This window comes from Lampetra planeri, chromosome 58, assembly GCF_965212315.1.
Source record: "Lampetra planeri chromosome 58, kcLamPlan1.2.h2, whole genome shotgun sequence".
NCBI classification, from domain to species: domain Eukaryota; kingdom Metazoa; phylum Chordata; class Hyperoartia; order Petromyzontiformes; family Petromyzontidae; genus Lampetra; species Lampetra planeri.
This window is the reverse complement of record NC_136164.1, coordinates 4,936,946-4,964,686: the sequence shown is the minus strand read 5'-3', so window position 1 is coordinate 4,964,686 and position 27,741 is coordinate 4,936,946. Positions and strand designations below refer to the sequence as shown.

The window sequence follows — 27,741 nt, the reverse complement described above, 5'->3', positions numbered from 1 at the left end:
TTCACCGCGGAACGGATTTTCGTTCACCGCGGAACGCATTTGCCTTTCCGAAACATTGGCCCAAGTTTCAGCGGACCACTGAGGAGGCGGGGTCGGGGGGGGGGGGGCGAATTGTTACGTTTAGCAGTGAGCTCGTCCGGCCACGCGGCGTGGGCTAAATGGTCGGCGAGCGTGTGACGTAGGAGAGACGAGGAAGACGCCCGTCTGCGAATAACGGCGAGGGGAATCTTGAACCGGAGCGGAGGAGCAGCCGACAGAAAAACCCGCGCAATATTTACCGCGGAGGGAAATGAAACGTCTTCAAAATGCAGCCCGCGTTGGCTTGGCCAAGCGAAGTAACAAATGTGGAACGATAGCACGGCTGTGCGGTGAATGGACAGTTGTGTGTGTGGGACAAGATGATTGTGGTGTGCGATGTGCCTCAGAATCGGGAACAATTATGCCTGCAAGTACAGCAGCTTTGCCAGCTCGTTATAGAATTCCCAAAAACGCAATCGTAATTGTCCCGTGGTGGTGCGTGCAGATGCTTGTGGCATGCGGTTAGACGTTCGTGATGTGTGGTTAACGGACGCGTTGTTGTTGTTAGCAGACACTGATGGGATCTGATTGTTGAGATGCGCCGGTGTGGTTCGTTAGACTCTTACGGTGCGCGATCATCAGAGGCTTGCGCACAGTGGCGGCACTGCCTGCCTGCCGCCGCTGCCGCCGCTCGGCATATTTACACGCGGGATTAGATGGCTCCTCCGTGCGTCCGGCCGTAACCGTGACCCCGGCAGCCACGCGAGGGAGGGAGCGCCACCCTCCCTCCCTCCCTCGCACCACCGTTCCCTCCTCCTCTGGGCGAGCTCTGGCTCACTCGTCAGCGCTGCCGGGCAAAACCAGTTGCCACGGAGCTCGTGTCGGGGCCTGTCCCCAATGGGAAGACCCCCCCCCAGGGGCCTCCCTCCCCGCCTCCGGCTGCTGCGTGCGGGAAGCGAGCGTCGTCCGACGTTCGCGTCGTCGTCATCGTGCCGCGCATGTCGCCCGGGAGATGCGGCGGTAACGTGGACCGTGTGTGGGTTCGCCTTGGCGCCGTCTCTCCGATGCACTTGTCGCTTGCGCCGCTCGGCGTGTCGTGCCGAGGGGGTCAGCAGTGGATCTTCTCCGTGGCTCACGTTCCCTCTCGGCGTTGCTGCCGAGGTTGATTGTCCAGTTGACGCGATTCTAGGTTGCGCCTTTAAGGCTGCCGTTTCATTTCACTGTTTGAATGCTTGGGGAATTGTCACGTGACGTGATTCTAAAGGGGAATATAAATTCGATTTGCAATGCTCCGTTGAGCAATGGATCTCAGAGTGCCGTTGGTGACGTTTTTGAGGACTTTCGAACGATGTACGTTTGTATGTCTGTCGTGGTGTACAGCAGTGTAGCGTATAGTAGTGTAATGTATAGTAGTGTAGTGTGTTGTGTATAGTAGTGCAGTGTGTAGTAGTATGTATTTAGAACTTTTTCGCACCGTAAGTAGCCAGCCGTGCTAATCGTATCGTCGTGGTGTACAGCAGTGTAGCGTGTATAGTAGTGTAACGTATAATAGTGTAATGTATAGTAGTGTAGTGTGTTGTGTATAGTAGTGCAGTGTGTAGTAGTATGTATTTAGAACTTTTTCGCACCGTGCTAATCGGAGGTGCGGATGTGTCGGGTGTGTTTTTGGGGTTCGTTTGCCCAACTCGTCACAATAAGGAGTTGACCAAACTGCTGTTCGTCTTTCTCTTCCTGCGCGGTGTCAGCCAAGGCTGTGCGTGGCCGGTCAGCCCGCCGTGGTGGTGACGGTGGTGACCGTGTGTGTACCGTACTCGCGTGTGTTTTTCAGCGTCCGGTACGGAGCGCCGGACTTTAGCCACAGGGCACCGCCACACGCTGAGAGGACGCGCCCGGTTTCTGGCGGTGCAGGGGAGCCGCTCCACCCACCGGTAAGTCAAACGCTCTCCACAACTCTGCGGCCTTCCCGCCCGGTGATGCCGGTTGGAATTGCCGGCGGAACGTCACGGTGCTGGAATCGGTAAATGTTGTGGTGGGTTTACTCGGCAACACGCGACCGGTGAGTGCTGTACTCGTGACGAATTGGCACGTTCTGTTTACGTGACGAACCTTACCAATTGGCCGTGGCGGCTGTGACGACACATTCATATTTACGCGATCTAACACCAAGAAACATCTCTTGTGGACCCACAGGATCGTTCGTGGAGAAAATAATCAAGGGGTATTAATTTCTCCCGGACGCACATCGATGCGCGTGTCACGAGTATAAGAAGATATTTTTTAACGGTCGAATCGTTTTATCGTCGCATGGAATGTAACTCCATCCTTGTTGAGGAACTCGGCCTATCAGGCGAACTGTTTGGTCTCATCCGTACCAGCACCCGTATAGCCTTAAGAGACTGTTGGGGCAAGTGCTGTTAGCGAGTAGCACCTATGAAGGCCGGCACGGCACACGAGGGCGTGGGTGGCCAGTACCACGCCCGGCCGCCTTTGTCTCTCCAGTGGCGATGTTTACACACCGCATAAGGTACTCATTTGAGGCTGAGTCGACCTAGGGGAGGGCCCAGGAACAGTTCATATATACGTCACTGGTGTTGGCCGTGAGGGGAAGTCGAATTCTGGTCGCCAGAGTTTCGAGTCACCCACCTACTCACCCACCCACCTACTCACGCGCCCACCCATCTACTCACCCACCCACCCACCTACTCACGCGCCCACCCATCTACTCACCCACTTACCCACCTACTCACCCACCCGCCCATCTACTCACCCACCCACCCACCCATCTACTCACGCGCCCACCTACTCACCCGCCCACCCATCTACTCACCCACCCACCCATCTACTCACCCACCCACCCATCTACTCACGCGCCCACCCATCTACTCACCCACCCACCCACCTACTCACGCGCCCACCCATCTACTCACCCACCCACCCACCTACTCACGCGCCCACCCATCTACTCACCCACTTACCCACCTACTCACCCACCCGCCCATCTACTCACCCACCCACCCACCCACCCATCTACTCACGCGCCCACCTACTCACCCGCCCACCCATCTACTCACCCACCCACCCATCTACTCACCCACCCACCCATCTACTCACGCGCCCACCCATCTACTCACCCACTTACCCACCTACTCACCCACCCGCCCATCTACTCACCCACCCACCCACCCATCTACTCACGCGCCCACCTACTCACCCGCCCACCCATCTACTCACCCGCCCACCTACTCACCCGCCCACCTACTCACCCACTTACCCACCTACTCACCCACCCACCCATCTACTCACGCGCCCACCTACTCACCCGCCCACCCATCTACTCACCCGCCCACCTACTCACCCGCCCACCTACTCACCCACTTACCCACCTACTCACCCACCCACCCATCTACTCACGCGCCCACCCATCTACTCACCCACCCACCCATCTACTCACGCGCCCACCCATCTACTCACCCACTTACCCACCTACTCACCCACCCGCCCATCTACTCACCCACCCACCCACCCACCCATCTACTCACGTGCCCACCTACTCACCCGCCCACCCATCTACTCACCCGCCCACCTACTCACCCGCCCACCTACTCACCCACTTACCCACCTACTCACCCACCCACCCATCTACTCACGCGCCCACCTACTCACCCGCCCACCCATCTACTCACCCGCCCACCTACTCACCCGCCCACCTACTCACCCACTTACCCACCTACTCACCCACCCACCCATCTACTCACGCGCCCACCCATCTACTCACCCACTTACCCACCTACTCACCCACCCGCCCATCTACTCACCCACCCACCCACCCATCTACTCACGCGCCCACCTACTCACCCGCCCACCCATCTACTCACCCGCCCACCTACTCACCCGCCCACCTACTCACCCACTTACCCACCTACTCACCCACCCACCCATCTACTCACGCGCCCACCTACTCACCCGCCCACCCATCTACTCACCCGCCCACCTACTCACCCGCCCACCTACTCACCCACTTACCCACCTACTCACCCACCCACCCATCTACTCACGCGCCCACCTACTCACCCGCCCACCCATCTACTCACCCGCCCACCTACTCACCCGCCCACCTACTCACCCGCCCACCTACTCACCCACCCACCCATCTACTCACGCGCCCACCTACTCACCCGCCCACCTACTCACCCACTTACCCACCTACTCACCCACCCACCCATCTACTCACGCGCCCACCTACTCACCCGCCCATCTACTCACCCACTTACCCACCTACTCACCCACCCGCCCATCTACTCACCCACTTACCCACCTACTCACCCACCCACCCATCTACTCACGCGCCCACCTACTCACCCGCCCACCTACTCACCCACCCGCCCACCTACTCACCCACCCGCCCATCTACTCACGCGCCCACCTACTCACCCGCCCACCTACTCACCCACCCGCCTACTCACCCACCCGCCCACCTACTCGCCCACCTACTCACCCACCCGCCCATCTACTCACGCGCCCACCTACTCACCCGCCCACCTACTCACCCACCCGCCTACTCACCCACCCGCCCACCTACTCACCCACCCGCCCACCTACTCACCCACCCGCCCACCTACTCACGCGCCCACCTACTCACCCGCCCACCTACTCACTCACCCGCCCACCTACTCACGCGCCCACCTACTCACCCGCCCACCTACTCACCCACCCACCCACCTACTCACCCGCCCACCTACTCACCCACTTACCCACCTACTCACCCACCCGCCCATCTACTCACGCGCCCACCTACTCACCCGCCCACCTACTCACCCACCCGCCCATCTACTCACCCACTTACCCACCTACTCACCCACCCGCCCATCTACTCACGCGCCCACCTACTCACCCGCCCACCTACTCACCCACCCACCCACCTACTCACCCGCCCACCTACTCACCCACTTACCCACCTACTCACCCGCCCACCTACTCACCCACCCGCCCACCTACTCACGCGCCCACCTACTCACCCGCCCCGCCCATCTACTCACGCGCCCACCTACTCACCCGCCCACCTACTCACCCACCCGCCTACTCACCCACCCGCCCACCTACTCACCCACCCGCCCACCTACTCACCCACCCGCCCACCTACTCACGCGCCCACCTACTCACGCGCCCACCTACTCACCCACCCGCCTACTCACCCACCCGCCCACCTACTCACCCACCCGCCCACCTACTCACCCACCCGCCCACCTACTCACGCGCCCACCTACTCACCCGCCCACCTACTCACCCACCCACCCACCTACTCACCCGCCCACCTACTTACCCACCTACTCACCCGCCCATCTACTCACGCGCCCACCTACTCACCCGCCCACCTACTCACCCACCCGCCCATCTACTCACCCACTTACCCACCTACTCACCCACCCGCCTACTCACCCACCCGCCCACCTACTCACCCACCCGCCCACCTACTCACCCACCCGCCCACCTACTCACGCGCCCACCTACTCACGCGCCCACCTACTCACCCGCCCACCTACTCACCCACCCACCTACTCACCCACCCACCTACTCACCCACCCGCCCACCTACTCACGCGCCCACCTACTCACCCGCCCACCTACTCACCCGCCCACCTACTCACCCGCCCACCTACTCACCCACCCGCCTACTCACCCACCCGCCCACCTACTCACGCGCCCACCTACTCACCCGCCCACCTACTCACCCACCCACCTACTCACGCGCCCACCTACTCACCCGCCCACCTACTCACCCACCCACCTACTCACCCACCCACCTACTCACCCACCCACCTACTCGCCCACCCACCTACTCGCCCACCCACCTATTCACCCACCCACCTACTCACCCACCCACTCACCCACCCACCCACTCACCCACCCACCCACTCACCCACCCACCTACTCACCCACCCACACATTCACCCACCCACACACTCACCCACCCACACATTCACCCACCCACACACTCACCCACCCACACACTCACCCACCCACCCACTCGCCCACTCACGCAGTCATGCAGGTCACCTCACTTCTGTCTGCCTCTTCCCTCACACTGCTCCACTTTGAAATTCCCTCCTGTTGCCTCGCCCCCCCCCCCAAGTTCTAAACAACATTGCTCAATTCAAGAAACGCATTGTAACCCTTTCGTATTTCGCCCTTACTATTTGCTGTTTGTTGCTGTGCCCCTTGCCGTATTGTGCCTCCTAGGCCATGCTCGCCAACGATGAGTTAAAAACAAGTAACTCTTCACTCTGACGGGCTCGAATTGTGAAAATAAGAATAGCTTTTTCATCAACGTGCCAAACGCCAAAATAATCACCCCCCCCACCTCTCGCCGTTTGACGTGTTTTGCCCGACTGCATTGTGGGAACGGTGGTACGTGTGCCTCACTGTCGAGGCACTGTCCCCCGCAACCTGGCGGGGGGACAGGACGGAGCATTTGTACGAAGCCTCGGCGGCCCCACGGACGTCTTGAAATAGTTAAAGCGAGAACCGCCTGCGAGGAAAAAAAGAGAGAGAGTGGGTGGGGGGGGAGGGAGAAAGAGCCACCCTGACCTCTGCTAAGCCCCCCCCCCCACAGCGAGTCCCTTTGATGTGCCGCGCCACATCGAGCTTTGCGTTTAATCAGGGGACGCGTGGCCCCCTAGGCCAGCCGTGTTTGTTTAGCGTCGGGCGCAGGAGCCTGCACGCAACAACAGTGGCGAGTTTACAATCCCCACGTCGCTCGCTCGCTCAATCCCGTCTCCCGGTCTTGCCGGTCTCCGTGCCAATCTCTCGCTGCTCCGTCCCGTAATGCGAACGCGCAGCCCGTGGGGCGGTTTGATGTTGTGGGTGTCGTGGGCGCGAGCCCTTTGAAGCGCTGAGCTGCGAGCGTTGGTGGCAGTGCGGCGGCGGTGGTGGTGGTGGTGGGGGGAGCAGGAGCGGCGGCGGTGCGGTGAGGACTCGTGGGGGCCGATCTGCGGTGAGACCCGCCAACCATTGACCGAGTTGGGGGAACATTCGCTGGGATCGCGCGTGAAATGTTATGTCGTCTCGGACCAGCGGGAACATTTCAAGCGACGCTATTGCCGTACGTTCTCCCGATTTATATAACGCTCCCCAGGCTTTTGAGTCGTGTTGAACAGAAACAAAATTTTTTTCGTGTTTTTTTTAAATATTCGCGTGAAATACGGTACAGTGTGTTGTAGAGAGCCATCTTCCAGGAGACGATTGTGAACACGCTGCTCTAAAATGGGAATAGATGGTCTCCTGTAAGATGATTCTGAGCGGCTGGTGGGGAGCGGTTCCTGTCCTCGGGGTGGTCGTGCATCGCTACGGAGAATATGAACAACCAAGCTGAACGATCTTCTCGTGTACAAGTGCATTCTCCGCATCGTAAGACGTACCTTTAACCTACAGCGAGGGGGGGCGGGGGGTGAATGAGTGCATCTCGGGAGGATGCGGTAATGCTCCTAACCTTCAAACATTTTTCGTGTATTTAATAGCACAGTGGTGCATTTGGAAAGTAAGAGGCGAAAAAGCGATGAGGGTTTGTGTTGTTGTCGAGCCCGGTTCATCACTCAGACTTTATTCTGACGCGTAGCCCGATGTTGATTCTGTTTAAGACTTGGGCAAAGTTTGCGTTTTGCTTCGACCATTGCCATGGATCGCCTGCGCGGCAAATCGAGCTGAACGGCGGCTCCGTGGCGTCCGCGTGCACCGCCAACGTGGTTTCACGGCCGCGTACGAGGTGACGCTGGTGTTGTCGAGATGTTGGCTACCTCGCTTGGTACGCAGGAGGTCGTGGGTTCGATCCCGACCCTGACGCCTGCTGCTTTATATTTGGAGTTTGCATGTTCTCTCCGTGGTCGCGAGGATTGCTTCTCCTCTGGTTTTTCCCTCCACATTTCGAATGGACGTGCGTTTCGAGTTATTTGGCTGCTATACATTTCCTCGTGATAAGCTGCTTCGTTGAGCTATCATTCCTGGCCAGGTGGGGGGGGGCCTTACCTTGGTAACATATAAATAGTTTAGTTTTAGACAGGCAGACGCGATAGAGGTACTCTAAGTAAACGTAACAATTGGCATTACCGGGCAACTGCTGGGAGCAAAGTGTGACTGATAACGGGGAAGTGAGTTCTTATCGCGCCCCGCTTGTGTTTGAATTCCCTCCGGACCGTGAGCGGCTTTGGTAGCACGTGTGTGCGTGTTTGTCGCAGGCCTGTGTGTGCACGCGTGTGCCTGTGTGTACGTGGGGAGCGGTGGTGTAGCGGTTCGCTCGCTGCGCTACGAACATGGCGACCCAAATTCGATTCCCGTTCACGGCACAACACCAGTGACGATTATCCGAACCGGTCCTGGGCCTCCCTTAGGTTGACTCGGTCTAAAATTAGTCCCTGGTGTGTTGTGGAACCATTACTACTAGGGAGACCAAGGCGGCTAGGCATGGTGCTGGCCAAGCACCCCTTTGTGTGTCATGTCAGCCTTCATAGGTGCTCGCTAACAGAACTTGCCCCATCAGTCTGTAAGGATATACGGGGGTTCTTTGTCTTTGTGTTGTGTGTGTAACGATGTGTGGGAGCAGTAGTGCTGTGGTTATCGCGCTGCGGTACAAAGCTCGCGATCCAAGTTTAATTCCCGCTCACGGCCAACACCAGTGACGAATATCTGAACCGGTCCTGGGCCTCCACCAGGTCGAATCAGCCTCAAATAGGCACATCGCACGATGTCTAAACATTGCCACTAGGGAGACAAAGGCGGCCGGGTTTGGTGTTGGCCACCCACCCCCTCGTGTGCTGTGCTGGCCTTCAAATGTGCTCGCTTAACAGCACTTGTGCCAACAGTCTGTTAAGGCTACACGGGGGATCTTTTCCTTCGTGTGTAACTGTGTGTGTGTGTGTGTACCTGTGTGTGTGTGTTTGTACCTGTGTGTGTGTACCTGTGTGTGTGTTTGTACCTGTGTGTGTGTAACTGTGTGTGTGTGTGTGTACCTGTGTGCGCGTGTGCAGTGGGCGGTGCGAGTGCCGCGGGTGGCCAGACACTCGGAGCCGGCAGTGTTTGCGGCAGAGCTGATCCGGCGCCTGAACTCGGTGCAGATGGAGCGGCACTGTCAGCACCAGCCGCTGCTGTACAGCCAGAAACAGGTGAGGTTCGATCCTCTAACAGGGCATTGGAATGGTTGAGAAGAGATGTGTGGTGTAAGGTGCTCCTGAGTTGCTGAGGTATTACTGGTAGGAACCTCCTGGTTACACCAGCCCACAGGGGATTATTGTGTCCGTCCGTCCGTCGTGCAGGGATGGGCTGGGTGGGTAAGGAGGGGTTGGGTGGGGAGGGTGGGGCTGAGTGGGGAGGGGCTGGTCACCCCGTGGTGCCCTTATAAAACTCAATGTTTAACCTACTCACGCCGGCTTGTGCCCGCCCTCACAGTCGGGCATATTTGCGGAATACACCACGCCGCCGTTGACCCTGGCCATTGACCGAGCAACCCAACGTTCCTACCAGCTCCCTCCGCTGGAATGTGTTTAAACAAGCGTCCCCTTACGTGCAAATCCTCATCTCCCGACACTGTGAGAGACGGTAATGTATGTTGAACTTCTTTCGCACCGTACGTAGCCAACCGTGCTAATCGGAGGTAAGGGGGAAGGACAACAAACTAAACAAAAAAAATCAGCTCTAAAGAAATTAGTTTTAAATCTAGATTTAAAAGTGCAGAGGACCAGTGGCTTCCTCATATCGGAAGGAAGAGCTTTCCAGACGGCCGCATCAACATCACCACCATCACCACCATCATGTATGTACATAAGTAGAATTTTTTCGAGCCATACGTAACCAACCGTACTATTCGGAGGTACGGCGGGAAGGACATCAAACTAAAACGCGGAATTCAGTTATAAAGAAATGAGTTTTCAATCTAGAAAAGTGCAAAGACTGTTACAAGCCATCGCGAATGTCGGGAGGAAATTGAATTGGTAACTTCACGGCGGCGGCAGCAGCAGCAGCAGCATCAGGAGGAGGAGGAGCGACAAGAGGAGGAGGAGGAGACGGTGACGATGGCGACACTGGGACTGTCGGGCGCGTCCGTGCTGCCGGCGCTGCACCCGTTTGCGCTGCTGCTGCGTGCCGGCGCCGATGCCGACGACGACCCCGAGCGAATCCTGGACCAGCACGTGTCGCGAGTCCTGCGCACCCCCGTGGTGTGCCGCTCGCCCACCAGCCGCCCCCACCAGCACGGCCACCAGCACGGCCACCAGCACCACCACCAACACCACCACCACGCGGCACAAGCCGCGGCGGTGAGCGGGCGGGCGCTACCAGTGGACAGGAGCCAGCACGGGGCGACGGCCGCCCCCTTCAGGTGGGTTGTGCATCCGCCGCTTGATGTCGCGTGGCATGTGAACTAAAAACGATTAACTTTTATTTTTATTTTACCAGGTAAGGCCCGATGAGTTGTACAGCTCTTTTCCAGAAGCGACCCTGGATATCGCAAATGATAGCGCAACGAAGTGGCTTTTCATCGTGTGGAAATTCACAGCGTTAGCCAGCTGCTCCAAACGCTTGACATTGATTCTAAATATGGAGGGAAAAACCGGAGGACCCGGAGAGAAATCCACGCGACCACTGGAAGAGAGAGAGGGATGTAAATGACAGGTGTCGTTAAGATCGAACCCGCGACCTCTTCTATACCAGGCGAGGTAGTGGCACCATGTGGCCAGCTGTCTGGGCCAGTTCAGCATTGGTGTTCATTTAGTTGGCGTAATGAGTGGCGGAAAAAATAATGTTTTGTTAATTGTTTTCACATTTTAGTCAGCGGCGACTTAAGCGTGATGACGACTACGATCTCCCAGCGGAGAGATGGAAACGCGACGGACTTATGATGGGCGGAAATTAACGAGTCCCAATGACGAAACAGACCGAGATAATTAAGTAATCTTGCTAGAGAATGCAGTGCACGGAGCGAGGCCAGGCTTGGTAATTGGCTCTCTGTGTATTTCTTCTTGTAATTATAACAAGTATAATTCTAACAAGTAATAGTAGCAATTGATAGTAACAATTAATCGTTAACAATTAGGTTTTTTCGGTAAAGTCATGTAAAAAATAAAATAAAAATTAATTAAAGTAAAATAAAAATCACGACGATTCGATTTTTTTATTTTACTTTTATTAATTTTAATTTTATTTTTTACCTACGTGACTTTACCGAAACAACCTAAGAGTATGAATCCTTGCAGTCACGAAAGCTTCAAATCTAGAATTAATCGTTAACAATTAGCAATTCAGTGAGTGGCTGACCTGATATTGCAAGCCCCTCACACTAACATTTAATCAGCCGTAGCGGACAAATGTTGACACTGCTCTGAACCGGAGTTGTGGATGCGGTGAGAACACGAGAGTGGGTGGTCACTGACGCACTGGTGCCACTTTGGAGGTGGGGTATTGACACCTATTGATGTGTGCGGTGGTGGTGGTGTGGGTGTGGTGAGTGCGGGAGGGTGGGTGAGTGTTGGCAAGTATTGTGGCGCTGCGGTGGCTAGGAGATGTTTACTACCTCACCTGGTATGCAGGAGGCCGTGGGTTCGATCCCGACCCTTACGCCTGCTGTATATTTGGAGTTTGCGTCTCTCTCCGTGGTGAGATGTTTACTACCTCACGTGGTATGCAGGAGGCCGTGGGTTCGATTCCCACCCTGACACCTGCTGCCGTATATTTGGAGTTTGCGTGTCTCGCTCCCTGTGGTCGCGTGGATTTTTGTCCGGGTCCTCCGGTTTTTCCCTGCCACATTCAGAATCAACGTCACGCGTTTAGAGTATCTAGGTGCTGCTATAAATTCTCACGTGATGGTGACAAGCCACTTACTTGAGCGACGATTATTTGTGATAGCCAAGTTGCTCTCTGAAAAAGAGCGAAACAGCTCGGTGGAGCCCCTCACCTGGTTAAAATAAAAAGCTTGGTTGAGTTTAGGTGTGCGTGATGGCGTGGCCGTGCGCGGTGCGGGTATTTTGCCGTGCGGCGGCGGCGGTGCGTGCGTGTGCGCTTGGCAGTGCCGTAAGAGTGTGTGGTGCTGTTGGTGCGGCAGGAAGGCCATCCCGGCGGAGGAGGTGGACAGGGCGAGGCAGATCTGGCAGTGGCTGGTGGAGGGAGAGAGGGATGGGCTCGGGCACGTGCACAGGTGTGTGAATGTTAGAAGGGGTGGGGGTGGCGGGGAGTGTTAACGAGGGGGGGCGGGGAGGGGAGGGTGTCGTCACGGTTACGGCTCTGAGTGTGCACGAGCGAGTCGAGCGATCTCGGTTTATGACGAGTGAATAAGCCGTTCGCGAATTCAGTAACGACGCGGGTAAGCGGCGCTATTAAAAGTGCGGCGTCTGCGTAAGCAGTTGAGTTGGCGATGCTAATACTGGTAGGAACCTCCTGGTTACACCAGCCCACAGGGGATTATTGTGTCCGTCCGTTGTGCAGGGAGGGGCTGGGTGGGGAGGGAGTAGCTGGGTGGGGAGGGGAGGGTGGGGAGGGGCTGGGTGGGGAGGGGCTGGGTGGGGTGGGGAGGGGCTGGGTGGGGTGGGTGGGGAGGGGCTGGGTGGGGAGGGTGGGGAGGGGCTGGGTGGGGAGGGTGGGGCTGGGTGGGAAGGGGCTGGTCACCCCGTGGTGCCCTTATAAAACTCAACGTTTAACCTACTCACGCCGGCTTGTACCCGCCCTCACAGTCGGGCATATTTGCGGAATACACCACGCCCTGGCCGTTGACCCTGGCCATTGACCGAGCAACCCAACGTTCCTACCAGCTCCCTCCGCAGGAGGAATGTGTTAACTCTGTGAGCATCCTCGTAGCGTCGGTAACTGCGAGCGTAGTTAGCGAATCGACGATAGTGCCAATATAACCGCTCTTCAGCATCTGCGTCGCGAGCCAGCTGGTTGAACCCGGTTGTCTGTGCCCCCCCCCCCCCGCCAGCGAGCTGGTGGTGGAACGGCCCTGGGGCCCCCCTCCCAGGCGCCGGGTGGCGCAGCCCAACCACCCGTTCCTGCAGGACCCGTCCATGCCACCCCCCGCCGCCCCCCAACACCACCGTGCAGCTGGAGGAGGCCAAGCGGCGTCTGGAGGAGGAGCAGCTGGTGCCCTTGAGCCGGAGCGCCCAGCCCGGCAAGCACAAGTGAGTGCCCGGCGACTTTTCCCGACGGTCGACTTGCACGTAGCAGTCGTCGCCCTTTGCCGGGCAACAAGGGCGGCCGCGACGGCCCAGAATTGCCGAGTGGCGAGCAACGAGCAGCACTGTCGAATTTGTAATAATCATAATTTTTTAAAAATCCAAGTCAAAGGTGATTTCCTGCTCATAATGAGCATTGGCGTGGCGCTTACCTCCTAGATCCAGTGGTGGAAATTCTACATTGCTATGGCGGCGAGGGCGAGTCCATAAGATAACCTGACCCTGGGGCGATGATGGGGCCTAGTCAAACCCTCAACTTGTTCTTTCGCGTGGATTTATTATAGCAGCATAGGGTTGCCTGGCGGAGTCGTGCCGAGTCAACGTGTCTGCCAAAGTGTCCCCGTGCTCAGTCGAGCATCTCCGTTAGAAACGCCACATTCCGATTTGCTTGGCTCTCACCATCCCTATGGGCAGATGAATATAGCGGGAGGTGTTATTAGCGTGGGGTGTAATGGTTGTGGCGTAATGGTTGGCTCATTGGACTTTGCAAGCCAGAGGTCGCTGGTCCAACTTGATCTCCCGGTGTGGGGAGATCCCAACTTTCTAATTGCGAGTCAACACTCTGGCCGCCTCGGCTAAGTATACGTGGAGTTGTTTCGTGGTTAAGTAGCCCCACGGCTATAACATCAGTGGCAAACGGCGTCTTAACCTCTTCTGGGCCTTGCCGTAGTCAACTCTGGTGGTCTTGGCGCAGTGTGTACACCACCACTACCACCACCCCATCCGCCGTTCTGGTCTTCATCGGTGCTCGCAAACAGCACTTGCCCCCATCAGTCTATGGAGGCTACACGGTGCATATTCTTAGGTTTTTTCGGTAAAGTCATGTAGGTAAAAAATGTAAATTACTAAAAGTAAAATAAAAATAAAATAAAATAAAAATCACGACGTTTCGGAGGCAACACAAGCTTCCGTCTTTATTATATTTTACTTTTATTAATTTGAATTTTTTACCTACGTGACTTTACCGAAAAAACCTAAGAATATGAATCCTTGCAGTCACGAAAGCTTCAATTCTAGAATTACACGGTGCATCTTTGTGTTTGCGTTGCCGTGCAGGTACGTCCAGGAGGTGATTGAGAGGGGCCGCTGTCTGGCCAGGGGCGTCGCCGCGCCCATCACGAGCGCCGTTTCCACCGTCCCGGACGCACACCCTGCGGAGTACGGGTGAGCCGCACCGAACCGTGACGAGCCACACCTTTAACATCCACGTTGCCATGGTGGCGAGATGCTATCTTCCTCGCCTGGTTTTCAGCAGGTCGGGCCTTCGATCCCGACCCTGACCCCTGCTCTATATTTGAAGTCTGCGTGTCTCTCTCCCCGTTGTCGAGTGGATGTTTTCTCCAGGTTCTGCGGTTTTTCCCTTCACATTTAGGAACATGCGTTTAGAGTGATAATTGTTTTTTTACCCTTCTATCTGCCAACAACACTGACACCTTTTTTACAAGGAGTCATGTTTGCATAGACCACAATACCTGCAGCCATAATGCAAACAAAAAACATTGTTTTTTGGTCCAACCCATGTGAGACTAGGCTCTAAGGAAAGCTGTCTCGGGTGTGGACCAATCAACTTCAAGGACAGTGCATATATTATCAGAGTTATGCTGTCTCCCCGACAGACCTGGTCTTCACCTGAGGGACGGCTGCTTGCGTTGTGGCCGAAACGTCGTGAGAATTATTGTATTATGTTTTATTTTTATTATTTTATTACTTCCCTTCTACGTGACTTTACCGAAAGAACCAAGAAGAACTGCCGACCGGTTTCATCCTCGTTAGGACTCGTCGATACGGCGCATTCGTCAGCACAGCACTTCTATCAGTTTGCTGGTGTCGGAGGGTGTGGGGATGCATGGTCACGTGACTGGCGCGCTGCTGTGGGGGCCTTGCGCTGGGCTAAGTCGCGACGCACCTGGTGGTTGTGGTAGAGGCACGTTGACAGGCGTGCGTGCGTGCGTGAGTGAGCCCGGGAAAGCAATCCTAATTCCATTGCGTGGCGGACTTTGAAGTCGAATCCTCGCCTCGACGTGGGGAGCTTTGTTGGCCTGCGCCGCTCATTTTGGGAGGGGTTTGATGTTTTTTCAGGAGCCGACTGATGAAATGCACTTGACGCCTTTTTTTGTGGGTTTGTATTTCAAAGCTCAAAAAAAAACTGTCTCTCTCCACGCGCGTGTGTGTGGGTTTGGCCACCAGATGAGGATTTGTACATTTTTGTTTTATTTTGTAGGCTTTGTCTTTTTCTTTTCTCTCTCTCTCGCTTCGCTTGCGTGACATCCAACTTCTTTTCGGAATGACAATTCGTTTTGGATTTCACGGAAAGTTCGCCCCCCGCCCCCCCCCCCCCCCCCGTGTCTCCGTGACTGCACAATAACGCGCACGCGGGCACAGGCCTGCTGACATTCTCTTGATGTCGGCCGCCGCACGCTTCTTTGCGGAAGCGCTGACGGAAATTATGGAAATTAAATGATTAGAAAAGTGCTGCTCCTAAAGACACGGGGCAGTGCACGCAGCCGACAGCAACAAGCACGCAGGTGAAGAGACTTCATCGCCACGGTACCAATGGGGAATGAATGGTCGCCCGTGGTATGTCTGGGACGCCAGTAATAATGATGAAGCCACTGATCATTTTCTGTCATTTCAGAATATTGGATCAGGCCCCGTCCACCGCGTTTGATTGAGCGAATTTGGCGGTCATGGATTTAATTCAATCATCAGTCTCGTTTTCCTTTTCACCGTCTGGTTTGTGTTGTTTCTTGTTTTTTTTATCACGGTGACATTTTTCTGCCCCCACTTTTCAGAACAAACATGATGAGCGTATTATTTGCTTATATTCTGCATACATCTTCTTGGTTCTTTCGGTAAAGTCACGTAGAAGAGAAATAATAAAATAAAAAAAATAAACCAATAAAATAATTTTCACGACGTTTCGGCCACAACGCAAGCAGCCGTCCTCAGGTGAAAAATAAAACATAATAAAATAATTCTCACGACGTTTCGGCCACAACGCAAGCAGCCGTCCTCAGGTGAAAAATAAAACATAATAAAATAATTCTCACGACGTTTCGGCCACAACGCAAGCAGCCGTCCTCAGGTGAAAAATAAAACATAATAAAATAATTCTCATGACGTTTCGGCCACAACGCAAGCAGCCGTCCTCAGGTGAAAAATAAAACATAATAAAATAATTCTCACGACGTTTCGGCCACAACGCAAGCAGCCGTCCTCAGGTGAAAAATAAAACATAATAAAATAATTCTCATGACGTTTCGGCCACAACGCAAGCAGCCGTCCTCAGGTAAAGGACGGCTGCTTGCGTTGTGGCCGAAAACGTCGTGAGAATTTTATTATGTTTCATTTTTATTATTTTATTATTTCCCTTCTACGTGACTTTACCGAAAGAACCAAGAAGATGAATCCCTGCAGTCACGAAAGCTTTAATTCGAAATTAAAAATTCTACATACATCTCAAATTACCTCGGAGAATGTACAATGTGCTTGTCATGAACTTAATAATGTTGAATCGACGAGTCGTTGCCTTGGTCACACCTCTGGTGCAAACATTAAGTTCCCCCGTATAACCTCAACAGACTGTTGGGGCAGGCACTTTTAGCGAGCACCTATTAAGGCCGCCTAGGGCGGGTGGCCAGCACCTGTGTCTCCCTCGTGATGATGTTGACACACCGTACCAAGGGGAGTCCCAGGACCGGTTCAGATAATCGTCGCCGGTGTTGACCGTGAGCGGGAATCGAACTCGGGTCGCCGGGTCCGCAGCGCGGTTACACCTGATGACGGAGGCTTGTGTTGCTTCCGAAACGTCGTGATTTAATTTCTTTAAATTTTCTAGCTACGTGACTTTACCGAAAAAACCAAAGAGTATGAATCCTTGCAGTCACAAAAACTTCAAATCTAGAACCATAGCGCAGCGTAGCGCTAACCAGAGGTCGCAAACGGGTTTTGATTCCTTACCCGTACCCGGCCGCACCAGAGTTGCAATCGGGTACCCGATACCCGTACCCTACCCGATACCCGGCTACCCGTACCCGGCCAGGTATCGGGTAGGGTACGGGTACGAGTACCCGATTGCGACCTCTGGGATGAAGCCATGTTGCAGGCGCGGGTGGGTTGATTCTAGGAACTTTAATTGTGAGAAGAGACAAGACGTTGGGAAATGAGTGACAAACGGTGACTCACCAGTGACTCACGGCCTACCCGTACCCGGCCGCACCAGGGTCGCAAACGGGTACCCGTACCCGGCCGGGTACGGGTAGGGTACGGGTAGGGTACAGGTATCGGGTACGCGATTGCGACCTCTGGCGCTAACCGCTACACACCTCTGGTGCACTCGCTGCCTCACTCTCACACGCGTGCACCAGTGCCACTCCCGTGCACCTGACTCTGCCACCGCCCAGGCTGCTTTTTCCTTGCATGCGACCGGTGTGGCGCTGCCGCTCGCTATCTTGATTCGCACGCCGGTTCCGGTGAGCCATCGCCGCCGCCACCGCCGCCGCCGCCACCGGCTGTAATTGCTGTTAAATGGAGCTCTCGCGTTTGAAGTGCAGTCGCTTGGCTTTGAAGTGAGTGAGGAGCTGAGGGGCTAAGCCCGTGGCCCCCCGTGCATGCGATTGTGGGACGTCGCCCCCCCCCCTTCCCGTCGTCTCTTCCCCTCCCCTCCTCACCCCCCCCCTCTCCACTCCCGTCCCCCCAAACCCCCAGTGCCCCCTGAGCCACGGCCGCGTGGGCTTTTTGGTATTTTTAATCTGAAAAGGAAGTCCTCCGTCTATCCTAAGGCTCGCCGTCCTCCCTCGGCTAGCGCGGTGATTCGCAAACATGAAAGCGCCGCCTTCATGTTGCGTTTGAAGCGGCGGCTTGTTTAATTTTGCGTGCGATGGGTTTTTCTATATAAATACCTTTAAAAAAATCCATTATTTTTTTATTAATCTAACGCCGCCGCTGCTGCTGTCGCTGTCCCACGGCTTTAGAGCGGAAGTTGAGCGTGCCCGTTCGTCAGTGCAGGCCGCTGCTGCCGCCTCTCGGCCCTCCAGGAGCTCGCTTGCCATCACCGCTTTTGAGCAACAGATCTCTCGCTTGCGTGAAGTGCGCTCGCGAAGCCGGGTCACGAGCACCCGCCCCCCCCCGGTAGGCTTGGGCCGTGTGCGGGCGCGCGAGTTGGCGCCGCCGCACTGTGCCGCTGGAGCCTGCCGTCGCGAGCTCGGTTTGCCGCTCGGCGGCCAACATCGGTGACGGAGTTTGGTAGTACATGTTGTTTACGTCGTTTATTGTGAAAATTCGGTCACAGTTCCTATGACCTGCACTGTTTCATTGCTTTTATGGCTTTATTTTGGGGATTTTCGATAAGTTTTTTGGTTTGGCCATGTTTGTTTGTTGTAGTACAGAGTTAGACTGATGGCCTTAATCTAAGTGGTCTTGTGGTTGTTGTTGTTGTTTGACTTGCATCCCACTGGGATTTTTGCACATTTTTGTGTACGGTGCTTTTTCTGCAATATTTTACTGTATTATCTTGGATTTTCTGTTTGCACTCAGTCACATATTCACTTTAAGATGTTTTTTGTTCATGTTCTAGTATCAAAGGAAACGTCAACATCTGATGACTGCTGAATTTGAGCTCCGTAACTTTTTTTCAGAACCGACCAGGCTGCAACAAATGATAGCATGGAAATGTATAGCAGCCGAATAACTCTATAAACGGGCGACGTTGATTAGAAGTGTGGAGGGAAAAACCGGAGGACCCGGAGAAAAATCCACGTGACCACGGCGAGAGAGCGAGAGAGAGAGAGAGAGAGACACGCAAACCTCCACATATACAGGCGTCGGGGTCGGGATCGAACCCACGACCTCCTGTCTACTGGCTCGATTAATAGTCGGTGAGCTCAACCGGGTTACCAAAAGAGGGCCAGCAAGCACCCTTTCAGAATAAATGTGTGGCGTGGCCATCATGTTAGAGTTAGCGGTGCGAGGAAAGGAGCGGAGAGAGAAGTGTTGTGAACTGCAGCGTGGCGACGTTTGAACTCGGGTGCGGATGAGATGAAACAGTCCGGTAGAGAAAGTTTAGGGTATTTGGCTGCTATCAATGTTCACGCGATAAGTTACTTCTCTGGGCTGTCATTTGTGATCGGTCGTTTCTGAAGGAGAGATACGCAGCTCAGTGGGCCTTACCTGGTAAAATAAAAAAAAGATTGTTTTAGTTTTTACTTGACTTGGTCTATCAGGGTCCAAGGTCCTTTCCCCGAACCTCCAATTAGCGCGGCTGGCTACATGCAGTGCGAAATAAGTGCAACGTACCCTTTGGTTTTTTCGGTAAAGTCACGTAGGTGAAAATAAAAGAAAAATAAATATTTTATTTTTATTATAAAATAAAATATTTTGTTGTATTTTATTTTAAATAAAAATAAATATTTTATTTTTATTATTTTCACCCACGTGACTTTACCGAAAGAACCACAGAGTATGGATCCTTGCAGTCAAGAAAACTTAAAATCTACAATTAAGTTGAACGTACGCACACATAAGACCTCCGTTGAGTTCAGGAAACAAGACTGAATATCCTACTGCCCCCCTCCTCCCCCTGCCCCCCCTCTCCCCCTGCCCCCCCCCCCCTCCAATCGTGACAGTCGGAGAACTGGACGGCGCCTGGGAGCTCGTGGCCCCGGCGGGGGGGAGGAGGAGGAGGAGGGGGAGGGGGGGGCCAGCGGGGGGGGGGCGGTGGCGGCGTGGTGGTGGCTTACTACTTCTGCGGGGAGCCCATCCCGTACCGTTCCAGGGTGAGGGGCGATTCCCTCACCCTCGCCCACTTCAAGGAGCTGCTCACCAAGAAGGGCAACTACAGGTGTGTGTGCGAGCACACAGAGACGCGCGTGTGTGTGTGCGTGCGTGCGTGTGTGTGTGTGCGTGTGTGATTGTGCGTGTGTGTGTGTGCGTGTGTGTAATTGTGCGTGTGTGTGCGCGCGCGTGTGTGTGTGTGTGATTGTGCGAGCACGCAGAGACGCGCGTGCGTGTGTGTGTGATTGTGCGTGTGTGGTGTGATTGTGCGTGCGTGTGTGAGTGAGTGTGTGTGTGTGATTGTGCGTGCGTGTGTGAGTAAGTGCGTGTGTGTGTGCATGTGTGCGCGTGTGTGCGTGTGTGTGTGCACACGCCCTACCTCCTTTCTATCGCTCGGGCACACAGGCTTACGTCACCCTTCCCTGTGTTGCAAAGACAAAGATCCCCCCCGCCGCCGTGTAGCCTGTAACAGGCTGTTGGGGCAAGTGCGGTTAGCGAGTAGCCCCCTATGAAGGCTGGAAACGACACACGAGCGGGTGAGTGGCGAGCACTAAGCCCGACCGCCTTTGTCTCCCCAGTGGCGATGTTTTCACATCGCACAGGTACCCATTTGAGGCTGATTCGACCTAGGGGAGGCCCAGGACCGGTTCAGATAATCGTCAGTGGTGTTGGCCGTGAGCGGGAATCGATCTTGGGTCGCCGGGTTCATAGCGCAGTGCACTAACCTCTACCCCACCGCTCCCACGTTACATCGCACAGACACACATACTCAAGTCGCCCTTCCCTGTTACAAAGACAGAGAACCCCCATATAGCCTTAACAGACTGTTGGGGAAAGTGCTGTCAGCGAGTGCCTGTAAAGGCCGGCACGGCACACCAAGGGGGTGGTTAGCCAGCACCTCGCCCGGCCGCCTTTCCAGAGTGACTTAGAGGGGGCCCGGGCCCGGTTCGAATATTCACCACCGATGTTGGCCACGAGCGAAAATCAAGACACAATCACGCTCACGCGATTGTGTCTTGCGTGACACGCGCACACACGCGCACACACGCGCATACAAGGGCACCGCGGTGGCTAGGAGATGTTAACTACCTCGCCCGGTATGCAGGAGGTCGTGGGTTCGATCCCGACCCCAACGCCTGCTGCTGTGTATTTGGAGTTTGCGGTGTCTCTCTCCACGTGGTCGCGTGGATGTTTTTCCCTCCACATTTCGAATCCACGTCACACGTTTAGAGCATTTGGCTGTTATGCATTTCCACGTGATATCAGGCGCTTTGTCGAGCTAGCATTTGTGATGGCCAGGTCACTTCTGAAACAGAGCTACATCGCTCAGTGGGGCCTTACCTGGTAAAATAGTAGTTTAGTTTTTGCACGGCTGTGGTTGTGAGCGAGTGGTGACATCTGGAGGCTTGTGTTCAGCTGTGCACGTTAAGCACGTTCACATTCCATTTCTGGACCGATGGAGCTTCTGAATACAGTCGGATCTCAAGTGCTTTGTGGTCGTGGAGACCGATTAGATCAGCGGGTGGGTCATAAGGAAGTGAGGGTATAAAGGTGAGCAGATTAGCGCGATGCAATCAGGAGGTAGAGAGTGGTCAGTTTAAGGTTCTGTTATGGGACCTTTTTGCTAGTATCAAAGTATTAACATTTTTTTAACCCTTTTTTTCCTAGTTTAATGTTCTACGTACATCATGGTAGTTAATCTGCCCCTCTCACTGCTCTGCTATTGCCCAAAATGTTCGCCTATTTTAAATGTGGTTGTTTGCAAGGGATGCTTATCGCGAATGTTTAACGGGGCACCGTGAGACCGCTGATTGCTACGCGTGAGAAACATTGTACGTCCGGCCAAGGCTACTGCCAAAAAAAAATCTGTAGAATTTTTGGAACAAGATGGGCTACGAATTGCTTTCGCGGAAGAATTTTAATAAAAAATGTAATTAAAACCCGCAACGTTGTGCTGCATTGCAAGCGCGATCGACGCGCTTGGCGTCTGACGGGCGTGTCGGTGTTAGAACCCCGCGGATGCCTGTTCCTGCACGTGCGCCACACTTCTTCGTGCATTGCAGCCAAATAGCTGGGGCTCAATTCATAGACTGGCCTGCCAGCTGGCATCCCAACGTGCAGTGCAGCAGTTCCACTGAACATTGAAAAAGATGTCAGAGACTGTGCGGCAAAGTATTTCACTTGTCCTTTTTTTTTATCTTGGCGTTTGGTGTCGCCTCGTGCGTGGCCAGATTTGAGTCCAGCTCTTGAACGTCGATCATCGGTTCCACTTTGTGCCGGGACAATCGGGACGCACGTATGTGCGGGCGTTGACCTTCTTTCGCGCCGTACGTAGCCAATTGTGCTAATCGGAGATGCGGGGGTAAGGACGATAAACTAAACACAAAAAGCAGTTCTAAAGAAATACGTTTTCAATCTAGATGGTTTAAAAATGCACAACTCAGGTGGCTTCCTAATGTCGGAAGGAAGAACGTTCCAGACGGCCGCAGAAGCACACCTGAAAGCGCCGTGCGGTGCTGTGACCGTCTTTGTCCGACCATTTGCCTAAAGCCGCCCGCGCCTGCTGTGAGGACGAACGGAGCTCGCGTGACGATGGTTTATGCTGCTTGTCGAGTTCAGCGAGGTACATCGATTGGTTCGTTTGTGTCGAGCACGATCCGTCTCCTCCTCCTCACCACTGCCCCCACCCCCCTCCTCCCGTGCCCGTGCTGCCGCTGCCGCCGCAGGTTCTACTTCAAGAAGGCAAGCGAGGAGTTTGAGTGCGGGGTCGTGTTCGAGGAGGTTCGCGACGACAAGGCCCCGCTGCCTCTCTACCAGGGCAAGGTCGTGGGCAAGGTGGAGAAGGTGGAGGGAGGAAGTCCCCCCCTCAGGTCCTGAGGTCGCCCACCCCGAGGTCACCCACCCTCACGGCCTCCTGCAGGGGAGCCCCTCGTCGTGCCGGGGATGCGCGAGGGTCGAGCAGGCCTCGGAGTCCACCTCCGATGAGCCGCGGCTGGCCACGTACGGTGCGAACGAAGTCCGACGTATGGACGTGCGTACGCCGGAACGTTCGGCCGGAGACGGAAGAGGAAGCTCGCTCGAGCGACGGCGTGTCACGGACGCGCCGCGTGCGCTGGGGAGAGCTCCGCTTTGGTGAAGGATGCCGTGGCGTGCCGTACAATGCCACTTGGTGTGTGTGTGTGGTGTGTGGGGGCGCCAGGGCGTGGTGCTGGTCACCCACCCCCTCGTGTGCCTCGCTGGCCTTCGTAGGTGCTGCTGCTACTCGCTAACAGCACTTGCCCCGACGGTCTGTTGAGGCTATACGGGGGGATCTTTGTCTTTGTTGTGTGGGGGGGGGGTGTGGATAGGGTCACAGAGAACTATGGGTAGAAGATGCACGCAGCTTTGGGATCGTGGTGTGATGCGGTGTGGTGCTGTATACAAGGTAACGGTGATGTGGCACGGTGTGATGGCGGTGTGGTGGTGTAAGATACACTGGAGTATGACGGGTGTTCACATTGTTTTGAGGCAGCGATACGGTCGAGCAAATTTGGCCAGACTTAAACTTGTTAACATTTAGTTTAAAATACCTTTGATTTTTCTCGTTTGTCAACATTTACATCGGCGCCACGGTGGCGAGATGTTACTTACTTTGCCCGGTACACAGGAGGTCGTGGGTTTGATCCCGACCCTGACGGCTGCTGCATATGTGGAGTCTGCGTGTCGTCTCTCTCTCCCCGTGGTCACAGGTGTGAGACACCAACCTCCTGTGACCAGGCCGAGACCCATCGACTCGCCGCACATGAGAGCGGTTTCAGGTCAGAGTGGAAGGCCACGCTCGGCTACTTTAGAATGACCCTTTCTTAAGCCGTGTGCGCTCGGGAAGACAAGTGCATGGACGTTAACCTCCCCCTTGGCTAATAAACTAATAATTCTAGATTTGAAGCTTTGGCGACTGCAAGGATTCATATGCTTACGTTTTTTCGGTAAAGTCACGTAGGTAAAAAATTCAAATTAATAAAAGTAAAATAATAATAAATAATAAATCACGACGTTTCGGAGGCAACACAAGCTTCCGTCTTCAGGTGGAACCGTCACAGCACGACTGCTGCATCAAGTGAGAGAAATTCCAAGAAAACAGTCCTTGTATATATACTGGTTGAGGGTGGGAGGAGCCAAGGTAGGCCCTGAATATTATTACTACCTTGGCTCCTCCCACCCTCAACCAGTATATATACAAGGACTGTTTTCTTGGAATTTCTCTTACTTGATGCAGCAGTCGTTGCTGTGACGGTTCCACCTGAAGACGGAAGCTTGTGTTGTCTCCGAAACGTCGTGATTTTTATTTTACTTTTATTAATTTTAATTTTTTACCTACGTGACTTTACCGAAAAAACCTAAGAAAATAAACTAATAAGTGGAGGCGATGGCCGTGCATTTGACTTACCACTCGCAAAGCCGTTTAGCCGCTCCTCGCATTAATGCACACACTCCCTGGCAACTTGCGTAAGCGTCACATGTAGATATCGCACGTGGGTCGTGTAAGTATTTGCTTCCTTTTTTTAATTTATTATGGTATGCATTTGTAACATGTAAATATATTCTAGAGAGAGAACCCCCCACACCTCCTTTGATTAGTGACGGTCCCTGGGGCTAATCTGCGTGCGTGTGGGCGGGGGGGGTAACGATGTCAACAGAAGGGGGGGGGCGGGCGGGGGGGGGTAACGATGACGACAGAAGGGGGGGGGGCGCGAGCGGGTGTCGGTAATTTGACTGCAACCGCGAAGGAGCGTGCGGGCGCGACGGGCACGGGTTTACTTTGTCTCAACTCGGTGAGGGAGTCGAGACGCCCAGATCGAGTCCTCGCGGGATAAGTTCGGTGGGGGGGGGGGGCGTAAAAACGAAAAAATTAACAAGAGCAGCCATTCTTTTGGAATGCGGTAAAGAAACTCGATAATTATTCAAGAGCCGCGGTTCCTTAATAAATCACCGTCACGAAGCAGTCCCTTGAAGAGCCGCAGCTTTGCCGACCCCTAGCCGCAAAGGTGGTGAGATGTTAGCTACCTCGCCTGGTGTACAGGAGGTCGTGGGTTTTATTATGTTTTATTTTTATTACTTTATTATTTCCCTTCTACGTGACTTTACCGAAAGAACCAAGAAGATGAATCCCTGCAGTCACGAAAGCTTCAAATATAGAAGTAAATCGGGCTGTTACTGTCTCGCCATGTTGATTGTTTACCTGCGTGGAATAGGTGCGGCTGTGTGGAATGCGACGTATATCTTCTTATTTGTGAATAAAGTCGATCGCTTTCTTTGCCAAGAACTTTTTGCCGCTACGTGGGCCTCCGTGTCGCGAACCACCGTGCCTGCAAACAGGGTGGCCCCAAAAGTCGAGACGCGGGTTATTATTTGTTCAAACAAATCGCATCGGGTCATTTTATTTATTTTAATTTGTCCAGTCTGACTTGTGTTAATATTAACGCGTGCACAAATTATCTTTTGAAATAAATTTAGGAGTTAAAAAATTTATGAAAGGTGTAATCTTTTAACAGTTCTCAATTGTGTTTTGTGTCAATCCAGTAAATTGTATTTTCCATGTTTAAATGCCAAATGAAATGAAGAGATATTAACGATAATAGATACATTTTATCTTCTTGGTTCTTTCGGTAAAGTCACGTAGAAGGGAAATAATAAAATAATACAAATTTAACATTTTACTTAAAGAATAAAATATGAAAAGTTTCAATACCAAATATAACCCTACGTGTCGTAACTTTTAGGTCACCCTGCATTTTCCTTTATATCTCACAAGCACGGTTAATCTGCCACCTGGATAAGTGGGCGCCGTGGTGGCTAGGAGATGTTAACTACCTCGCCTGGTATACGGGAAGTCGTGGGTTCGATCCCGACCCTGACACCTGCTGCTGCTGTATATGTGGAGTTTGCGTGTCTTTTTCTCTCGCCGTGGTCGCGTGGATTTTTCTCCGGGTCCTCCGCTTTTGCCCTCCACGTTTAGAATCGACGCAACGCATTCAGGAGTATTTGGCTGCTATAAATCTCCACGTGATAAGCCACTTCATTGAGCCATCATTTGTTGTTGGGTCGCTTTTGAAAAAGAGCTACGCAGTTCAGTTGGAGCCTTACCTGGGTAAAATAAAAAAAACTAATTCTACATCATGGGACCTCCATTGCCAGTACCAAAATATACTAATAGGGTTTTTCCCCCTTTTTTCTGGCAACCCCGAGCACTCATTACTCTGGTAGTGCGTTGTCTTTGAACTGTGCACCTTTTGGCGTCATCTGGTCGAACACCATATGAGACTAGGCTCCAAAGAAAGCTGTCTCTGGTGTGGACCAATCAGTTTCAAAGACAATGCATAAATTATCAGAGTATTGTTTTTTGTTTGCATTTGACTGCAAGTATTGTGGTTAATGTAAACATGATTCTTTGCAAAAGGTGTCAGTTTTGTTGCCAGAAAAAAGGGGAAAACCCTATTAATAAAACAAATTCTAGTTTCGTTTTATAATTCAGACTGATGCTGTCTACATCAGCATGGGTTGCCATCGTTGCTCGTACTAAATTTGTTGCTGGTGACAGCTACTCATTTTCCATAAATATGCTAAATTTCTCTTGATATGCAAATTCCTTTGTCAAGGCGCCCTTCCCCCTCTAACCCAGCTTAAATATACGCTGCCAAGCCTGGTGGTGCTCATTCAGACGCTGTCTTTCCGACAGACCTGTTCTTCACCTGAGGGACGGCTGCTTGCGTTGTGGCCGAAACGTCATGAGAATTGTATTTGATTATGTTTAATTTTTATTATTTCATTATTTCCCTTCTACGTGACTTTACCGAAAGATCCAAGAAACTGAGCTGCGCTCAGTTTGCCCTCGTGCGCCACGACTCCCTCCCCTGTAGCTGGGACGGGGGACCGAAACGGCGACATGGGGCGCGTTTGTCGCGCGAGACGGCGGTACACACGCGGACGAGCGCAAACGGAACGGGGGAAATGCGAAGCAACTGGCTCACAGGGTGGCGGTCGCTGCGAAGAGGAGGCCGGGAGCGTCTAATGTAAGACAACTGCATTCCAGACTCTCCGACTACTCGGCTTACAGAGCCGCCCGACTCGCTTTTGAGTCGTTCTGCGTGTCGGTTGGTGACCCCTGTGCTCTCGTGACGCGTCGTGAAGGGTCCTGCTGCGTGCCCAACCATCCTCCAACTCGTCGGGCCAGCGCGTGTGCACAGGACTAGCGACGTGCTTCGACAGCAAAAATAGTGGCCATCACGACGGCGGATTGTAATTTGAAGGCAACGCATTTCTGCCGGTTCGATCAACCTGGAAACCACACTTCTTCCGACATTAGGAAGCCACTGGAGCTATGCACTTTTAAATAATCTAAATTGAAAACTCATTTCTTTAGAACTTCTTTTTGTGTTTAGTTTGTTGTCCTCCCCCCGCACCTCCGATTAGCACGGTTGGCTACGTACGGTGCAAAAGAAGTTGCCGATGGCTGGGTTGACCGTCTGCGCTGGTTTCCCTTGGCTTTGTTTGCGCCGAGCTGCGTCCGCTCTTGCGCCCGAAGACCGCGGCCCGATTTGACGAGGGCCATGCTGCCGTGCTCCGCGTCCCACGCAGACATCCGCACGACCCTCCTGGCTCTGACAGTCTCCCGCGAAGACGCTGGCGTAGCGCATTTACCCACACTGGAACGTCAACAAACAGGCCGGCTGATGCGCACACCTCCGAAATTAGCACGGTTGGCTACGTAC

At 53.9% G+C, this 27,741-nt stretch overlaps 1 protein-coding gene across 1 annotated transcript in view; it reads left to right on the top strand.

Moving 5' to 3' along the window:
• LOC144735937 (axin-1-like) overlaps positions 1–24,153 on the top strand; it is a 30,664-nt gene extending 6,511 nt beyond the window's left edge. The window contains 10 exon segments of the mRNA XM_078618528.1: positions 1,847–1,946; positions 9,035–9,169; positions 10,016–10,380; positions 12,100–12,192; positions 12,970–13,060; positions 13,062–13,168; positions 14,279–14,386; positions 19,846–19,933; positions 19,936–20,060; positions 22,720–24,153. Of these exon segments, the coding sequence (XP_078474654.1) occupies positions 1,847–1,946; positions 9,035–9,169; positions 10,016–10,380; positions 12,100–12,192; positions 12,970–13,060; positions 13,062–13,168; positions 14,279–14,386; positions 19,846–19,933; positions 19,936–20,060; positions 22,720–22,870 (1,363 nt within the window). The 3' untranslated portion in view covers positions 22,871–24,153.
• The last annotated feature ends 3,588 nt before the right edge of the window (positions 24,154–27,741 follow it).